Source organism: Psammomys obesus, unplaced genomic scaffold (assembly GCF_907164565.1).
Source record: "Psammomys obesus unplaced genomic scaffold, mPsaObe1.curated_primary_1811, whole genome shotgun sequence".
NCBI lineage: Eukaryota > Metazoa > Chordata > Mammalia > Rodentia > Muridae > Psammomys > Psammomys obesus.
In genome coordinates, this window is record NW_026596069.1 from 3,289,507 (window position 1) to 3,304,708 (window position 15,202).

Sequence of the window (15,202 nt, forward strand, 5' to 3'; positions counted from 1 at the left end):
GTTTTCATAGTGAATTTTAAACTTATGAACATAGTTGGAGGGGTAAACTTTCCTGCAAACATTTCTTTAACAATATCAATACTAAATGCTCTAACAATGGAATATGTTGTGTTCGGACATTTGGCATCGGTTTGTGCAGTGGACTTTTCCAGAACTTGAAACTTGTTACTTGCAGAATGTATTCCCTGAAATTGTTCTTATTGTGAAATATTGTATACAAGCCTACAAATGCAAATTTATGTGAGAAATGAAAAAGGAATTAATCTTGGTACATCTAACTCCTAATTATATCTCATTTTACTTCAATTTCTTTATTCTTACCTAGGTTTTTATATATCTGAAGGAGCATTTTATTTGAAAAGTGGGGTAAAAGAATGGAACAGCACAGTTTAAGGAATTCACTTCCCAAGAATTGTGAACTGGTAGAATTTTATGATGAACATTATAAGTATTCTTAAGTAGTGTTCTTAAGAACAAAATGTGACATTCTCTGCATACACTTGAGGGGGCTATAGACTCAGGGCCTTGTAAGAACGCTTCAGCTTCTCAACACTGTGGATGTTTTTGCACACTCCACACTTGTCTTTTATAATCACCCCCTCTACCCAGCCAAACCCACTGAGAGTGTCTGGAAAGTCATGGGGGAAGTGCCTTGTAACTCTAGCTGGTTTCAGTTGAGTTCAAAGGAATTACCATCTCTGAAGACTTCTGAGGGTGTAGGATGCCTAAGCTCTCAAAGAAAAGTCAGTTTGCCACTGTACCTCAAATATGTGCCACCAACAGCTGAGAGTGTTGGTTTTTAAGTGTTGTGTTCTTTGTTGGATATGTCAGTTTTAACTCATTGGTATCAGGTATCTGTTACATGCCGCAGAAAACACCATTATTTCATAAAGCAAACACATGCACTGAAGTTAGGATTACCAACTGGTATATATGGGGGGTTTTTGCACCTCAAAACAGAATCACTATCGTGCGTATCATGCTTTCCCACCTTCCTTGCTGAAAAGTACATAAAATGTTGGGGTTGGTCTCTGGACCTAAAGGGCGCCAGCTTAGTACTCTGGCAGATTCACATTCTGCTTTGAGACCCCAAACCCCTCATCAGGGTCTTCCTCCTCATCGGTGGGATCTGTTTCTTCCTCGAAAGTCTGGAGGTTCTCCTCAGAGCTCCTCACTGCCTCTGGGTCATCCGTCTTCATGTCATCCTCCGGGAGTGGAGGCACTATCAAGGTGACTTCCACCTCTTCTGCATCTGCATCTTTCTCCTGCTCCGTGGACGGCTGCTTCATCTCACCCTCAGTAACCTCATCTGCCCGTTGGGCCGCTTCTTGCCTTTCCTTTTCCGGAAGTGTTGTGTTGTCCTTGACATCTTGGGATGGAGATGAATCTGGGCTGCCCTTCTGGCCCTCCTGGATGTTGGTGTGGCTGCTGCTGGCACTTCCCAGCCGAGAGGAGGCCACCACAGCCTTCACTGCTGCCTGATTAGAGAGAAATAAGTATTGAATGGTGTTTCCAGGGGAAATCCCAAATTGTTTAGTGCAGTTTCTACTTTGTTTATAGGCTCAGTCCTTCAAAGAAAAGTAAATTATCTCAAGATTGGTTGTCAGATGAAAATGTATTTGGAGAAAGAACAGTAAAACCTCTTTAATTCCAAATTAGAATTATTTAGTCATACGGACAATTTAAAAAAAAAAAAAAAGAGTAAGCTGTGTTGTCCCCAGTGTCTAAAGTTTTATATTCTCCCTTCCTTATTTTTACAAGGATGCTACATGGAACATGAGATCCATGATGCTAGCTGGTATGATGGAAATAAAGGAGTTCAGTGCCCAAACTAACTTCAGAAATAGTTAATCCAAAGCTATTTAATAGAGGTCATTTCAAAATTTGACCATGGATGATCTATTCACTTAACTTCTATCAACCTGAGATGAAGCTAATTGCTGTTTTTCTTATACCCTATGAAATAGATGTATTTTGGTGAACAGTTTCCGTAATAATTTTTTAAAGTAAAATTGTCTACAGCACAGAATAGTTTTAAAAGTTGTTTCCCAATTATTGCTGGTTCAGAAGCTTTTTGAATGAATACCAGTTCTTTGACTGGTGCCTTATTTAGATAATGATTATCAATAATATATGTGGCGGGGGCTGGTGAGATGAGGCAGCAGGTTAATTGATGTCTTGCCACCAAGCCCGATGACCTGAGTTCAACCTTCTGGACTTAGCCCTCAAGTTGTCTTCTGACCTGCATGTGTGCCCTGACACACTAGCAAGAATGTTCACACACAAAGTATAAGATACACACACATACTGAGAGAGGGAAGGGAGGGAGAGAGGAGAGAGACCTAAGTGGTTTTATGTCAGGATCTTAGGGGTTAAAAGCAATAATTCTCCTGGTCACAGAAAATAAGTAACAGAGTACTAAAGTACTAGAGTGCAAGACACCTTTAAAAAAAAATTAAGAACAAATGCTTTACCTTAAGCTTGCGCCGAGCATTGAATTCCTGGAGCTTCTTCTGAGCAGTGTCCATGTGGACAAAGTTGGCTGCTTTCCCTGTGACCCACGGATGCTGGAGGGCCTGGAATGTAGTCAGCCGTTTCTTGGGATCCAAAACAATTAGTTTTCTGACCTGAAATCATAAAGAAATATAGACTTATAGAAACTGGACTTAACCTCAAATTGTGCATGGCCAGGCATCCCATTTCCTGTTTCTGGAGGTGGATCTGCCCTCAGGAGCAGGACCAACCTCAGGAAAGCAGTAGCTGACTGGGTTCTGGAAGACAGGAACACATACTACCTGAGGCTGCAAACTCACAGGCTTCTTTCCACCTAATTCAAGAATTAGGTCCTGGCTTATCTACTCACCAGGTACCTTTTGAAAGCAGAGCCAGCCTCTGAGTAATTCCAGGCCACACTACAAGATCCCTTAGAATTCAGAACTTAGACTACATCAATCATTCATGCAGGGCAGATTAAACGGCAAACAAAAGGTTTAGTGCTCAAGCCCTTGCTGAATACTATTTCATGTCACTCTTGGGATTTACAATTCACTTTAACTCATTTGAAGCACTTGAATAAGTTAAGAGCTGGAATAAAAGCCACTTTAGGAAAAAAATAAGTCATTGGCTTTGAGGGTTATGGCTTGCATGGTATGACTAAACTCAACAAATGGCAATCCATTCTGGAAACTTTGCTCTTGTTTGAGAAGATGGACAGAATGAATTGTCAGGAAGATGAAATAATCCCCAGCCTTGGGCTCTGAAGGAATAGCCTGGTGTGAGGAGGGCAAGACCTGGACTCAAGGAGGCTCATTGTCCTGGTTACGACTCAAGCTACTTCCACGGCCCAGTCACAGACATACATGAATGTCCGTGACGGGGAACGATTAGTTTCAGTTCATACACGAAGAGCAGAAGTGTGTTTAAAGACTTAGCTATTGAGGTCAAACACTTCGTAACTAGTAGCACTTGAATCCTAACTCAGGTCTATATTCTACACGCTACATTCGAAGATTCCAGAGTCTCTCCAGACTTTGGTCCCGTAAAATAAGATGCTATCGATCACTTAAAACCCACAGCCCTTTCCAGCTCTCAAAATCCAGGAAAGAAGTGAAAACCGGTCAACAAAACCAAACATCCAGCTACATGAGGAGCAAATATACCTTCTTCTCAAGTTCATGAAGCTTTCTCTACACAGTGTTTGCTAAAGAGAGTGTGTTGGAGGGACAGACAATGACTAGTAGAGGCCAGGGGTCTCTGGAATCTGCGTGGGACATATTTCAGAAGGGCACAAGAAGAGGCGGAAATGGCAGACAGAAAGCTATGGCGATAGCCCAGGTGGGAGAAGGGTGGGGGCTGGTCTGAAACAGTGGTAGTGGAGGGGGACGAAGCAGATGTACTCAGGAGATTTGAGGAGTACATCACATACATATACCTCCCTTCTTACCCATATTAGGAAAGCTGTGAATCCTAGGGAATTTGTTCCACAAAACAACATCAAGATAACAGGGAGAAATATTTGGGGGTGGGGAAAAATGAGAACTGGGAAATGGGCTCTAGAAACCTGAATCAGTTCTAATAGTGTCATTGTGCTGGTAATCTTTGTGAACTTTGGCACACTTAGCAATTTTTTTTTTTACCTTTTTTGAAAAAAAATTATTATTTTTAATTTTTTATTATTACAATTCATTCATTTTGTATCCCAGTTGTAGCCCTTCTCTCACCCCCTCTCAAACCCATCCTTCCTCTTCTGTTCCCATGTCCCCTTCCCAAGTCCACTGATAGGGGAGGTCCTCCTCTTCCATCTGACCCTAGTCTATCAGGTGTCATCAGGACTGGCTGCATTGTCTTCCCCTGTGGCCTGGCAAGGCTCCTCCCACTCAGAGGGAGATGATCAAAGAGCTAGCCATTGAGTTCATGTCAGAGCCGGACCCTGTTCCCCTTAATAGGGAAACCCACTCGGAGACTGCCATGGGCTACATCTGTGCACGGGTTCTAGTTTATCTCCATGAATGGTCCTTGGTTGGAGTATCAGTCTCAGAAAAGACCCTTGGGCCCAGATCTTTTGGTTCTGTTGCTCTCCTTGTGGAGCTCCTGCCCCTTCCAGGTCTTTCTTTTTTATTTATTTTTTAGTTATTTTATTTATTACAATTTATTCATTTTGTGTCCCAGCTGTAGGCCCCTCCCTCATCCCCGACCAATCCAACCCTCCTTCCCTTCCTCTTCTCCCATGGCTCTTCCCCAGTCCACTGATAGGGGAGGTCCTCCTCCTCTTTCATCTGACCCTAGCCTATCAGGTCTCATCAGGACTGACAGCAAATCAAGTAATCCAGTTAAACAATGGGGTACTGAGCTAATCAGAGAATTCTCTGTAGAGGAATATACAATGGCAGAGAAACACTTAAAAAATGCTCAATGTTCTTAGTCATCAGGGAAATGCAAATCAAAACGACCCTGAGATTTCACCTTACACCTCTCAGAATGGCCAAGATAAAAAACTCAAGTGAAAACACATGCTGGAGAGGATGTGGAGAAAGGGGAACCCTCCTCCATTGCTGGTGGGAATGCAAACTTGTACAACAACTTCAAAAATCAATCTGGCTCTTTCTCAGACAATTAGGAATAATGCTACCTCAAGATACAGCCATACTACTCCTAGGCATATATCCAAAATATGCTCAAGTACACAACAAGGACATTTATACACTTATGAATACACTTATGAATAGAAAACTCCTAAATACCTTTTATGATTCAAAAATTTACTCCATTATTTTGGTGTATTTTTTTTTTCCTCCAGAGGAATTATGGTGGCTGTTTCTGTTCTACAGAGGCATCCCTCTACTGGAAGAGGCAAAGCTCTGTCTAGAAGGGATTTCTTGAATATTAATGGATTTCCATGTTAGCTTGAATGTGAGGCAGTGCAAAGTGAGCAATAAAACATTCTATTAATATTAATAAAGTGGATCTTGCTTATAATTCCAGTGGTGCATAAGAGTGCTCATGCAACTGTCAGGATATTTTAGCAAGTTTAAAGTTTTTCATGAATTCAATTATGTTTATTTTACATACATCTACATTTAGGTAAATAAGCCACACTGAAGCAGAATTCTGTGTGGACAGTGTCTGGATTTCATAACACAGTGTTATTAGAAAGGCCCTCTATTTACCAGGTAGCAAAAATTCATTAACTAATGCTATTATGATTTTCAGCTAGGCAGTACTGAAGGTATGCCTATTTTTCCTTCTCCATGAGGAAAATGCATTAATGTGCCTTTTAAATTAAAACACCTTGAAGTTATAAAGAAATGGTGATGTCAAAAGTGGCATATTTCAAAAAAATATTTTACTATTTCTTAGCTAAAAGTTATCAGTCACATTTTGTTTTGTCACACTTACCAAGTCCTTGGCATTTAAAGATACTTCATCCCACCAGGGGGATATAAAGTAATATTCACAATTCAGAATTCTCCTGAACATGAACTGATCACCTCTTTCATCATAGAATGGTTCAAATCCACAAAGTCTGGAGGGGAAAAAAATAGAATCAAATACCTTTAAAAGATCAAGTATATTTCATCAGTCTTGCAAAAATTCAAGATCTCTTTCCATATTCCCTACTTGTATAGGTGTCTGGCTGTTCCATTATAATTTATGATGAATAACAGAAAGCCACAACCTCACCTCCAGAAGGTATAAGAAGAGTGGAACCAAATTTCATTTAAAAGCTATAACAACTATAGCACCAACAAACTACAATTAAACCAGTTAATATTTAGACATTATGGTATTGATTTTCTAGCAGATTTGTCTTGAGAATTAAAAAAGTATTAGACAAATTGATTATTCCAATTTAGTGAAAAATGGAAGAGTTAAACACACAAGTTTGAAATTAGAAAGAAACAGAACTCTACAAAAATTAGTAGATGTCTGACTTTTTATATATTATTCTAGCTTGGATTTCAGAAACAAAATAGAGATACTAATTCAGTCATTACAGGCAGCCAACAGATGAGCTGCACGGATTGACGCCCTTCCTGTAAATGACCATCTTAAAGACCACATTCACTGACATATTCTACTATGGGGTCAGCAGAAAAAAAATAAACAATGTGATAAAAGGAACAGGGGTGCACCTCTGACTCCTTAAAAGAGAGGGCAAGAAAAGTGGGTGTCTGCTCTGGGGTAACCAAGCTTGCACTGGTTAGAGACAAGTGGTGGTCCTGGGTCTAGAGCAAGGAAAGGCAGCTGCAACAAGTAACAGTCTTTCCAGGCATATAGTTACATGTTCCCCTTGAAAATCAAGTGGAAAACGAACAAAAAGTTCAAAGATATCCCCTTTGATTCTTCCTTTAAGCCAGCCAGGATGCTACGGAGCATCCTGAAATCCTTCCTGAAATGATGGTTTCTAGGAAGAGGCCATTTTTTTTTTTAACCGCCTTTTTGCTTATCGGATGTTTCCACGGGAGAATGTTTGTCTCTTCCAAACATTCTGGAGCTCTCTGGGGAAAAGGAGAAACCCGGGACTAAAAAAGCCAAAATCCGTGCACTGTCCCCCTCCTACAGCACACAGAGAGCCCTGCACTTGAGCCTCCTGCAGATGGGCGTGTAAGCACATAGGCGTGAGCAGGTACCTCCATCTCTAACACTAGGAAAGGGTGGCCTTGCTACTGGCTGGTCACTGAGAACGTAGCCAGCTTTCCAGCTTTGCAGTGACTCTTCTTTGATGACACAGGCAAACAGTTCATATCACATCATCCTGAAACGTCAGGGTGGAAGAGAACTGCAACCCAGCATGGGACTCTCTTCCACGCACGTGGTGCAAAGCTCCCTTGGTGGAACAGCAATGGCAGTTTAGGAGATCACCGGAATTACACAGGGTCTGGAGCGTAAATGCTCTGTACAAACCAGCTCCAAGCCTTTGGGATGAACTGCAGTGCTGAGAGCTGAAGGAGACAGTTTGAGTGTTTGATGACGTAGGATGTCAATCTGACCACTATCGCCATCAGATGCCAAATACCTTAGCTCTAAAAGGTGAAGAGTTCCAGAGTTCCCGGGAGAAATGGTCAAAGGTGCTTTGTTTCCAAACTAAAGTCATCTTCAGAAACAGTGAGGCCATGGCACAAAACAGGTGGTAGAAAGAGGAAGTTTTAAGGAGTGAAGTGCCAAAGCCTCGATTGTCGTAAGATGAGGGGCAAAAGGAAACAGAAGTTTCCATTTCAGTAAGAATTAAGGGCTGGGAGGACGGCTCAAAGGGCTTGCCGTACAAACAGGATCTGAGATCGATCACCAAGGCCCACATTTAAATAAAGCCAGGTAGGGTGGCACGCACTTGTAATCTCAGTGTTGGAAAAGTTGAGAGATAGCTTGGGGTTTGCTTGCCAACCAGTTTACCAAGCAACCAGTTTAGCACAGTTAGTGAATTACTGTTCAGTGACAGAGACCCTGTCTCGAAAAACAATGGACAGGACCTGAGAAGTAATACCTCAGGTGGAAAACTGACTGGGACCTCATTTGGGCGTTCATGCTGAGATCTCACTGACGTTCTCGGCACAGCTTTCCCAGGAGGCCTCAATAGAGTAGATCCTAATGCCATCCTCCCCATCATTTCCTTGCCCTCCTCGCCTTTGGTTCTGAGCCACCCAGTGCGAGGAGTCAGGTGTTACGGCCCCACGCCACCAGTCCCTAAGCGTACACGAAGGCTAAATAAAGGAGACACTTAAGTCCAGTGGTACAGTGCCCAGATGTGCCAGTGATCCTTGCCAGGTGGACTGGACTTCAGTAATGAACTACAGGTAAATGGGATGTCCCCGGGCCTTTGGGCTGGCAAAGATGGGGGACTGAAAGGTGTTAGTCATAATCCGCACTGTCATTTTCGTTCACAGCCTATTATAGCTGTAAGTGTATGAAAATAGAAGAAATACAAAAAACGAGTTTGTCTGATTTGGCAATGGACTAGGGGAAAGTTGTTTTCAAGGATATGATCTCTTTTCTCACTTCCTGTCCCATACGCTGGCCTTCCCATGGAGTTTTTACTTATTCTGTGTTCCAGTTTTTCAGAATGAATGCCACTTTTAGTTTTCTGTTTTCATTCCCTCAAGTTCTCTCACAGCATCGAGGACTCAACCCTTCAAGGTACATTTCAACCCAAGGTCATAACTGGGGACATGTATTTTATAGAGACCAATATGGATCCTTATTTGTGTATGTCTTAGGGTTTTTATTGCTGTGATGAATCTCCATGACCAAAGCAACCTGGGGAGGAAAGGGCTTATTTCAGCTTATACTTCCAAGTAACAGCCCATCACTGAGGCAGTCAGGACAGGAACTCAAACAGGGAAGGACACTGGAAGCAGCTGATTCAGAGGCCATGGAGGGGCGCTCCTTGCTCTCCGTGGCTTGTTCAGCTTCTCTTCACCAGGACCACCAGCCCAGGGATGACACTGCCCACAGTGGACTGGCCCCTTTACCATCAATCACCAACTAAGGAAATGCCTTACATGGATCTTATGGAGGCATTTTCTCAACTGAAGTTCCCTCCTTTCAGATGACTCTAAGCTTGTGTCTGACGTAAAACTAGCCTGGACAGTGTAGTTTGGGATTTTTACCTCCTATCATGAAGTATTCTCAGGAGCTAAGATTCTCTCTCTTTCATGTAGGGACCCAGTGCAAAGCAACTTTTCTTAAACCCCAGAAGAAGGCCCTCAGCAGAGCCCAAGCCTGCAGCCATCCGACCTCAGGCTTCCAGACTCTGAGAATGGGAGAAGGTCAGTGTCTCTTGTTTAAGCCAGTCTGCTATGCATCCAGTGAGGGAGGTCACCTCAGATCACAGGCACTTCGGAACCCTGGAAAGATCTGTTACAGCTTCCCCAAACTGACTGCATTCCCTTCAAAATGGCCAACAAGTGTGTTTACTGTGATCACCTCTTGGCTGCATTGATACCTTGCTTCATTTGTCCTACAGCAATCTTCATGTACGATTTCCTTCACTGTTACCCCCAATTCCATCACCACTTTGGCAAATTTTCTGAAATTCCTTATTTTTTTATTAGACTTCAGCTCAGTAATAGAGTTGGAGATAACAGAGAATGAATAATCAGCTCATTTTATTCACAGCATTCAGCCCAAAGCCCTTGAAATCTTAACATAGAGAAAAATAAATTAATAGGTAAATGTGCTTGAAATATTCTGAGAAAAAACATGCTATTTTGGGATTTCTTCAGCAACAAATGACAGATCTCCTCAGAGGGCTAACAGTCTGTTTAACAAAATGCAAATAAAGGAGAGAGCGTGACCGGTGGACTTGGACGTCATGCTTACTAGGATCGTTAAATATTTCCCCAAATGAGGGTATTGTATTGGAAAATCAGATAAGGAAGAGCCCTGGTTAGATTCTTCCCTCCAGGGATAAGATAACATAAGAAGCAATATTCATTTTGAGACTATGCTATCACTGCCATTAGTAGAGAAAGAGACATCACAAAAGTCAAAGCGCAGCAATGTATCTCATGAGAGTTATCAATATCTAGACAATGACATGCAATTCTGTTTGTGTAAAGGTTGCTCTTCATCACTTACAAGATATAGGTGATTATTCCTACAGACCACATGTCCACTTCAGGTCCATAGGCACAGCCCCGGAGAATCTCAGGTGCTGCAAAGAAAGAAAATGAGGTTAAATTGGAGTGTGCCCTCATCACTCACATTTTAATTGCAATCTATGGGAAGAAACAAATTCCTAACAAATCTTCAGAACTCTCTTCCCCTGTCTTTTCTCCCTTATCCACACTAGAATGAACAAATTCTCACATCTGTTCCTGGAGGACAGACTGTAGTCGTTCTCATGTCATTAATAGCATGACAATAATGCTATTAATGATCAAATTCTGTATCAAATTACAGTATGCTGATATGGCCTGAATAAAATGGACAGAGGTGTATCTTTGCTACAAAATAACAACAATAACAACAAAAACCCTCTAACTCCAAAGGATAATTTATACATAGATAAGGAAGAAATGAAAGTTAAGCACAGTCAAAGGGAAAACAGGCAAAATTATGCTTCTTAGAAATCAAGAACTGCTTGAAGCAATACACTCATGTCTGAGCATGTGAAGACCGGAGCAGACTTCAGGAAGCAGTTGCAAAACTCTGGCACAAGAAGATTGGCATAGGAGCAGGAAAGGGCTGACACACATCTTGGCCTTGACTGCTGCACATCAGTCCCCAAGGAGATACTGTCCCCTGTGTTCCTGAGGTCATGATCTGAGAAAGGAGGCATAGCAAGACTTATTCTATTAGCTTTCTCTACTGTTGGAGTAGGAAAGCCTTCTCAGCCTCGGCATGGTCCTGGAGTGAAGAATATAAAGGTCCTTTACATTTTTTATTATCCAAGAACTATGAAAACTGGAAGCTGGCTGGGTCAGGTGGTTTGCACTGAGTACTGGGGCTGTGTTGCTTCCCTGACTCAAAAAGAGAGATTACGAGGAGCAACACACTACGGTCTGCAGAGAGATGGGGTTTGGGTCTATTAGCCCAAAACATACACTTCACATGCTGCTGGGGCCCATAAGGATTGAGCTGTTTGATGCATATGGATGGTCCTTGAGGTATGTCTGGGGGACAGGAACACCACAGTCCTCTGGACAGGGCCTCTGGAACCAGTGAATGGGACATCAGCCTTGAACATCAACACAAGCTCTGGAAGGAGCCTGCTTCCAACGGGCTGTGGGTTTACTGTGGCTTTTCCACATGCACCCCACCCTCCTCTTCCTCTGTAGAATCGTGCTATACAAAATACAGAAAATGAATAGCCAAGCCAGAACCATGAAGGCGCAGGGGACAGGACATGTGACAATAGATGAAGCTGTCACTCAACAAGATGCACCCTTCAAGTAACTGTATCTGGATCCCAAAAAGGTTTTTTTTTTTTTTTTTTAATCTACACTTGAATTATTCCTAGGGGAAAATGCCCCCTTTTAAAGATTTGATTAAAATTAGGAAGAAGACCTGCCCAGCATCAATGTCTTTCACTGTGGGGCAAGGTCTCGTTTCCTGGGGTAATTTGCACCTCATGGAAGGAGACTATGAGCCCCAGAGTGGACTGAGGACTCCCCCTTGTGAGTGCATTGTTTATCCTTGTGCCCAAAGTACTTGGACTTAGCTGCCCTCGCCTGCTCCTAGAGCTGGTCCAGAGCAGAGCAGGGAGGAGAGCAGGCGTTTGATTTGCACAGGGAGTGCTATCAGCCCCTGCAGGCCCAGGCCCTGACATCAGAGAACCTCTCGAGAACCCTGTATCAATGTTTGCAGAAGCGTTTAGTTTGTGAGACTCGGTTTGTTTGTTCAGTTGGTTTGAGCTCTCAAATCTCAGTGGGCTGGACTAGCTGATTGCCAAGTTCACTCGGAGCTTTAACCTGTGGTTTAGTGAGGGATTAGCTAACCCCTAAGTAGGAACAGCAGAGCAGCAGGAGCAGCGCTAACCACAGAGCCTGCTCTGTCTCATTCTCCATGTGCCCTGCTAGCCCTGCTTAGGTGACACTAGTGTGGTCAACGCTCAGGGTCATGTGTCCTGTCCTGCTCTCTCTCAGGGAACCCAGCCAAGAGCCCTGCAGCATGTGAACTAGGAAATAAGAACCCCTGGTATGTCTACAGAGCAACTGAAATTTTTGCCCCACTCAGCAAAATCAGCTCTTTTATCACATCTCTGTGCAAACACACCCTCCAGTAGCAAAATATTTCTCTGCAGGGCATTATCCTGTACTGAGTCAACTCTGGGGGTCAAAGGTTAACAGAGACAAAGGGAAAATATGATGTTCCTGTCATCTATAATAGATTTCTCTTAAAATGTGTCTTATTTAGAAACTTATACTATTTTAACTCCAGTATAAAAGTGAAGTCAAATGAAGTCTAAATAAAATTTCCATTTTAAATCAATTAACTATTTTAAATAGTGTAAAATCAGTTAACCATCTAAAAGAGTATAAATTATTTTAAATTACTAGTTATTATGACCATGGAATCAGCTTTGGAATCAGCTGATATCACTTAAAATCCATCTGAACCCTTTAAATAGCTGAAAGCCTTTTCCAAAAACTTTTCCAAATCAATTTCAGGTTCTGACACACCAGTCCTCAAGCCTCCTAGGCATCAGACATCCTCACAACTGACTCCAGTAGTCTGTCATCTCCTTAGAATAAGGAATAACAAAGAAGCAGGCCGTTAATTTCTGTCTGATAAGGATATCAAGCCAGGTGTGGTTGCACACACATATGATCCCAGGATTACGAAGTGGTAGGCAGGTGGACCAGAAATTCAAGGTCACCTTCAAAACAAAGTTTGAGGCCAGCAGACAAAACAAAACAAAAATCACCAGGTAAGATATCAGCCTGTCTTTTAATGCCATGAGCCTTTAGCTCTCCTTCACACTCCTTTCCTCCCAATTCCCACAACAAACAAATAAAATCTGGGGAGACAAAGTCCTTTTAAGACATAGACATTTTTTTTTCCAGACATGCTTTAGTGGCAGGACACGTAGCTCAGGAGTAGAATAGACAACTAGTACGATGAAAGCCAGGAGCTCCACGCTTATCACTGAAGGAGACCACGTATTTTACAGGATGGCAAATCAATCTCCTTTTCTAAATGTCTCGTAAATCAGTAATCATTTACTGATTTTTCCTGGCTGTCTTCCAAGTGACTTGAAGTTGCCTGTCACTTTCTGAAATCAGCTTATTGTTCAGGTTGGCACCCATGAAACCACTGTCACAGAGCACAGCTACCAGCCTACTATCAGGACAGTTGAATTTTGGTAAATGTTTTGTTAATTCCCTGAGTGTCAGACATGCCCTTTTGAAAAATCAATTTGGACTGGATACAAAAACTACACAAAAGTTCAAACGGTGTGATATTTATTCACTACCTCCAAGATCACAGAGTGGTGTTTTTTTTTTTTTTTTAATTTCCCTACTTGGATGACAGCATCATTAAACATCTAGAGACTGAAGAGCCACCGAGAAACTGTGATGGCGTCAAACAAAAGCACTCTAAGCACCTCTGGAAACAGCGTGTGGTTGTTTACTGAGACCATGGGTGCTACATTGCCCCTTCTTTCCAGGGGCCCCAAGAGAAAGCTCCTGACACTATTGTGCTCCTTGACTGTCTCTGATCTTATCACTGTTTCAGGTAGGCTCCATGAACCTTTTGTACTTACTGCTACAGAGGGGTGTAAGACTTTTCAAGCTACAGTTAACCCTATTGACTGCAACAGATCTGAAGTAAACTAAGAAGAGTGAATACAATGCATTCATTCATTCATTCAGTCAGTCAGTCAGTCAGTCAGCTCTTCAATAAGTCATCAAATATTTACTAAGTACTTGCTACATGGCAGACATTGTTAGGGGTACTGAAGCAATTGTAAGGAGGTGAAGAGAGCAAGTCTCAACCATATTATAAATTATGGCTCACCAGAGAGGTAAATGTTAATTAAAAAATAATTTAAACCGTAAATTATTTACGGTATTATTACCATAATTATTACCATATTATGGTATTATTACCATAAACCGTAAGAAGGGATATCTTTGCTAGGAGACAGCCAGGTCACACAGGTCATAGAGGCAGCCAAGTTCAAAGTGAGACATGCTGAGCCTATGGAAGTTAACTAGGCAAATGGGGAGAGGGTAGCTGAGGAGAGAGGGCAAAGGGAGCTTCAAGTGGAAGAATCAACTATTCGACAGTCCCATGGCAGGAAGGAGGAAGGCCTGCCTCAGGACCACAGTGGTGATGAGGGGAAATATGCTTCTAGAAGGCAGTTAGATCTAGTGAGTTTCTTTGCTGTTAAATCTCTCCCCTGCTTTCTCTTTAGCCAAACACAGGGTGGTGAGTGCCACAATCCTGTGCATCTTTTTTTGTTTTTCATGGAACCATTTTATTATTATTATTATTATTATTATTATTATTATTATTATCATTTACCTAAAAAAGTATATTCTTTTTTCAGATTTTTAAATATATTTTTTTAAATGTATTACAATTTATTTACTTTGTATCCAGGTTGTAGGCCCCTCTCTCAGCCCCTCCCAACCCCACCATACCTCCTTCTTCCCCTCCCATGCCCCTCTCCAAGTCCACTAATACAGGAGGTCCTCCTCCCCTTCCATTTGACCTTAGCTTATAAGGTCTCATCAAGAGTGGCTGCATTGTCTTCATCTGTGGCCTGGTAAGGCTGCCCCCTCCTGCGGGGGAGGTGATATAAGAGCCAGCCACTGAGTTCATGTCAGAGACAGCTCCAGTTCCCCTTACTAGGCAATCCACTTGGAGACTAAACTGCCATGGGCTACATCTGTGCTGGGGTTCTAGTTTATCTCCATGAATGTTCCTTGTTTGGAGACTCTGGAAACAACCCAGATGTCCCTCAGCTGAGGAATGGTACAAAAAATGTGGTACATTTACACAATGGAACACTACTTAGCAATTAAAAACAAGGAAATCATGAAATTTGCAGGTAAATGGTGAAAATTAGAAAAGATCATCCTGAGTGGGGTATCCCAGAAGCAGAAAGACACACATGGTATATACTCACTTATAAGTGGATATTAGACATATAATATAGGATAATAATACTAAAATCTATACACCTAAAGAAGCTAAGCAAGAAGGAGGATTCTGGGTAAGATGCTCAATCCTCATTAAGAAAGGCAAATGGGAT

At 42.1% G+C, this 15,202-nt stretch overlaps 1 protein-coding gene across 3 annotated transcripts in view; it reads right to left on the minus strand.

Moving 5' to 3' along the window:
• Positions 1-389: 389 nt before the first annotated feature.
• Camk4 (calcium/calmodulin dependent protein kinase IV) overlaps positions 390-15,202 on the minus strand; it is a 219,403-nt gene continuing 204,590 nt past the window's right edge. For all 3 annotated transcript variants that reach the window (XM_055625568.1, XM_055625567.1, XM_055625569.1), the window contains 4 exons: positions 10,075-10,150; positions 5,896-6,022; positions 2,475-2,627; positions 390-1,478 (listed from right to left, as the gene is read on the minus strand). In XM_055625568.1, coding sequence (XP_055481543.1) covers positions 1,053-1,478; positions 2,475-2,627; positions 5,896-6,022; positions 10,075-10,150 — 782 coding nt within the window. In that variant the 3' untranslated portion in view covers positions 390-1,052. The remainder of the gene's footprint in view (positions 1,479-2,474; positions 2,628-5,895; positions 6,023-10,074; positions 10,151-15,202) is intronic.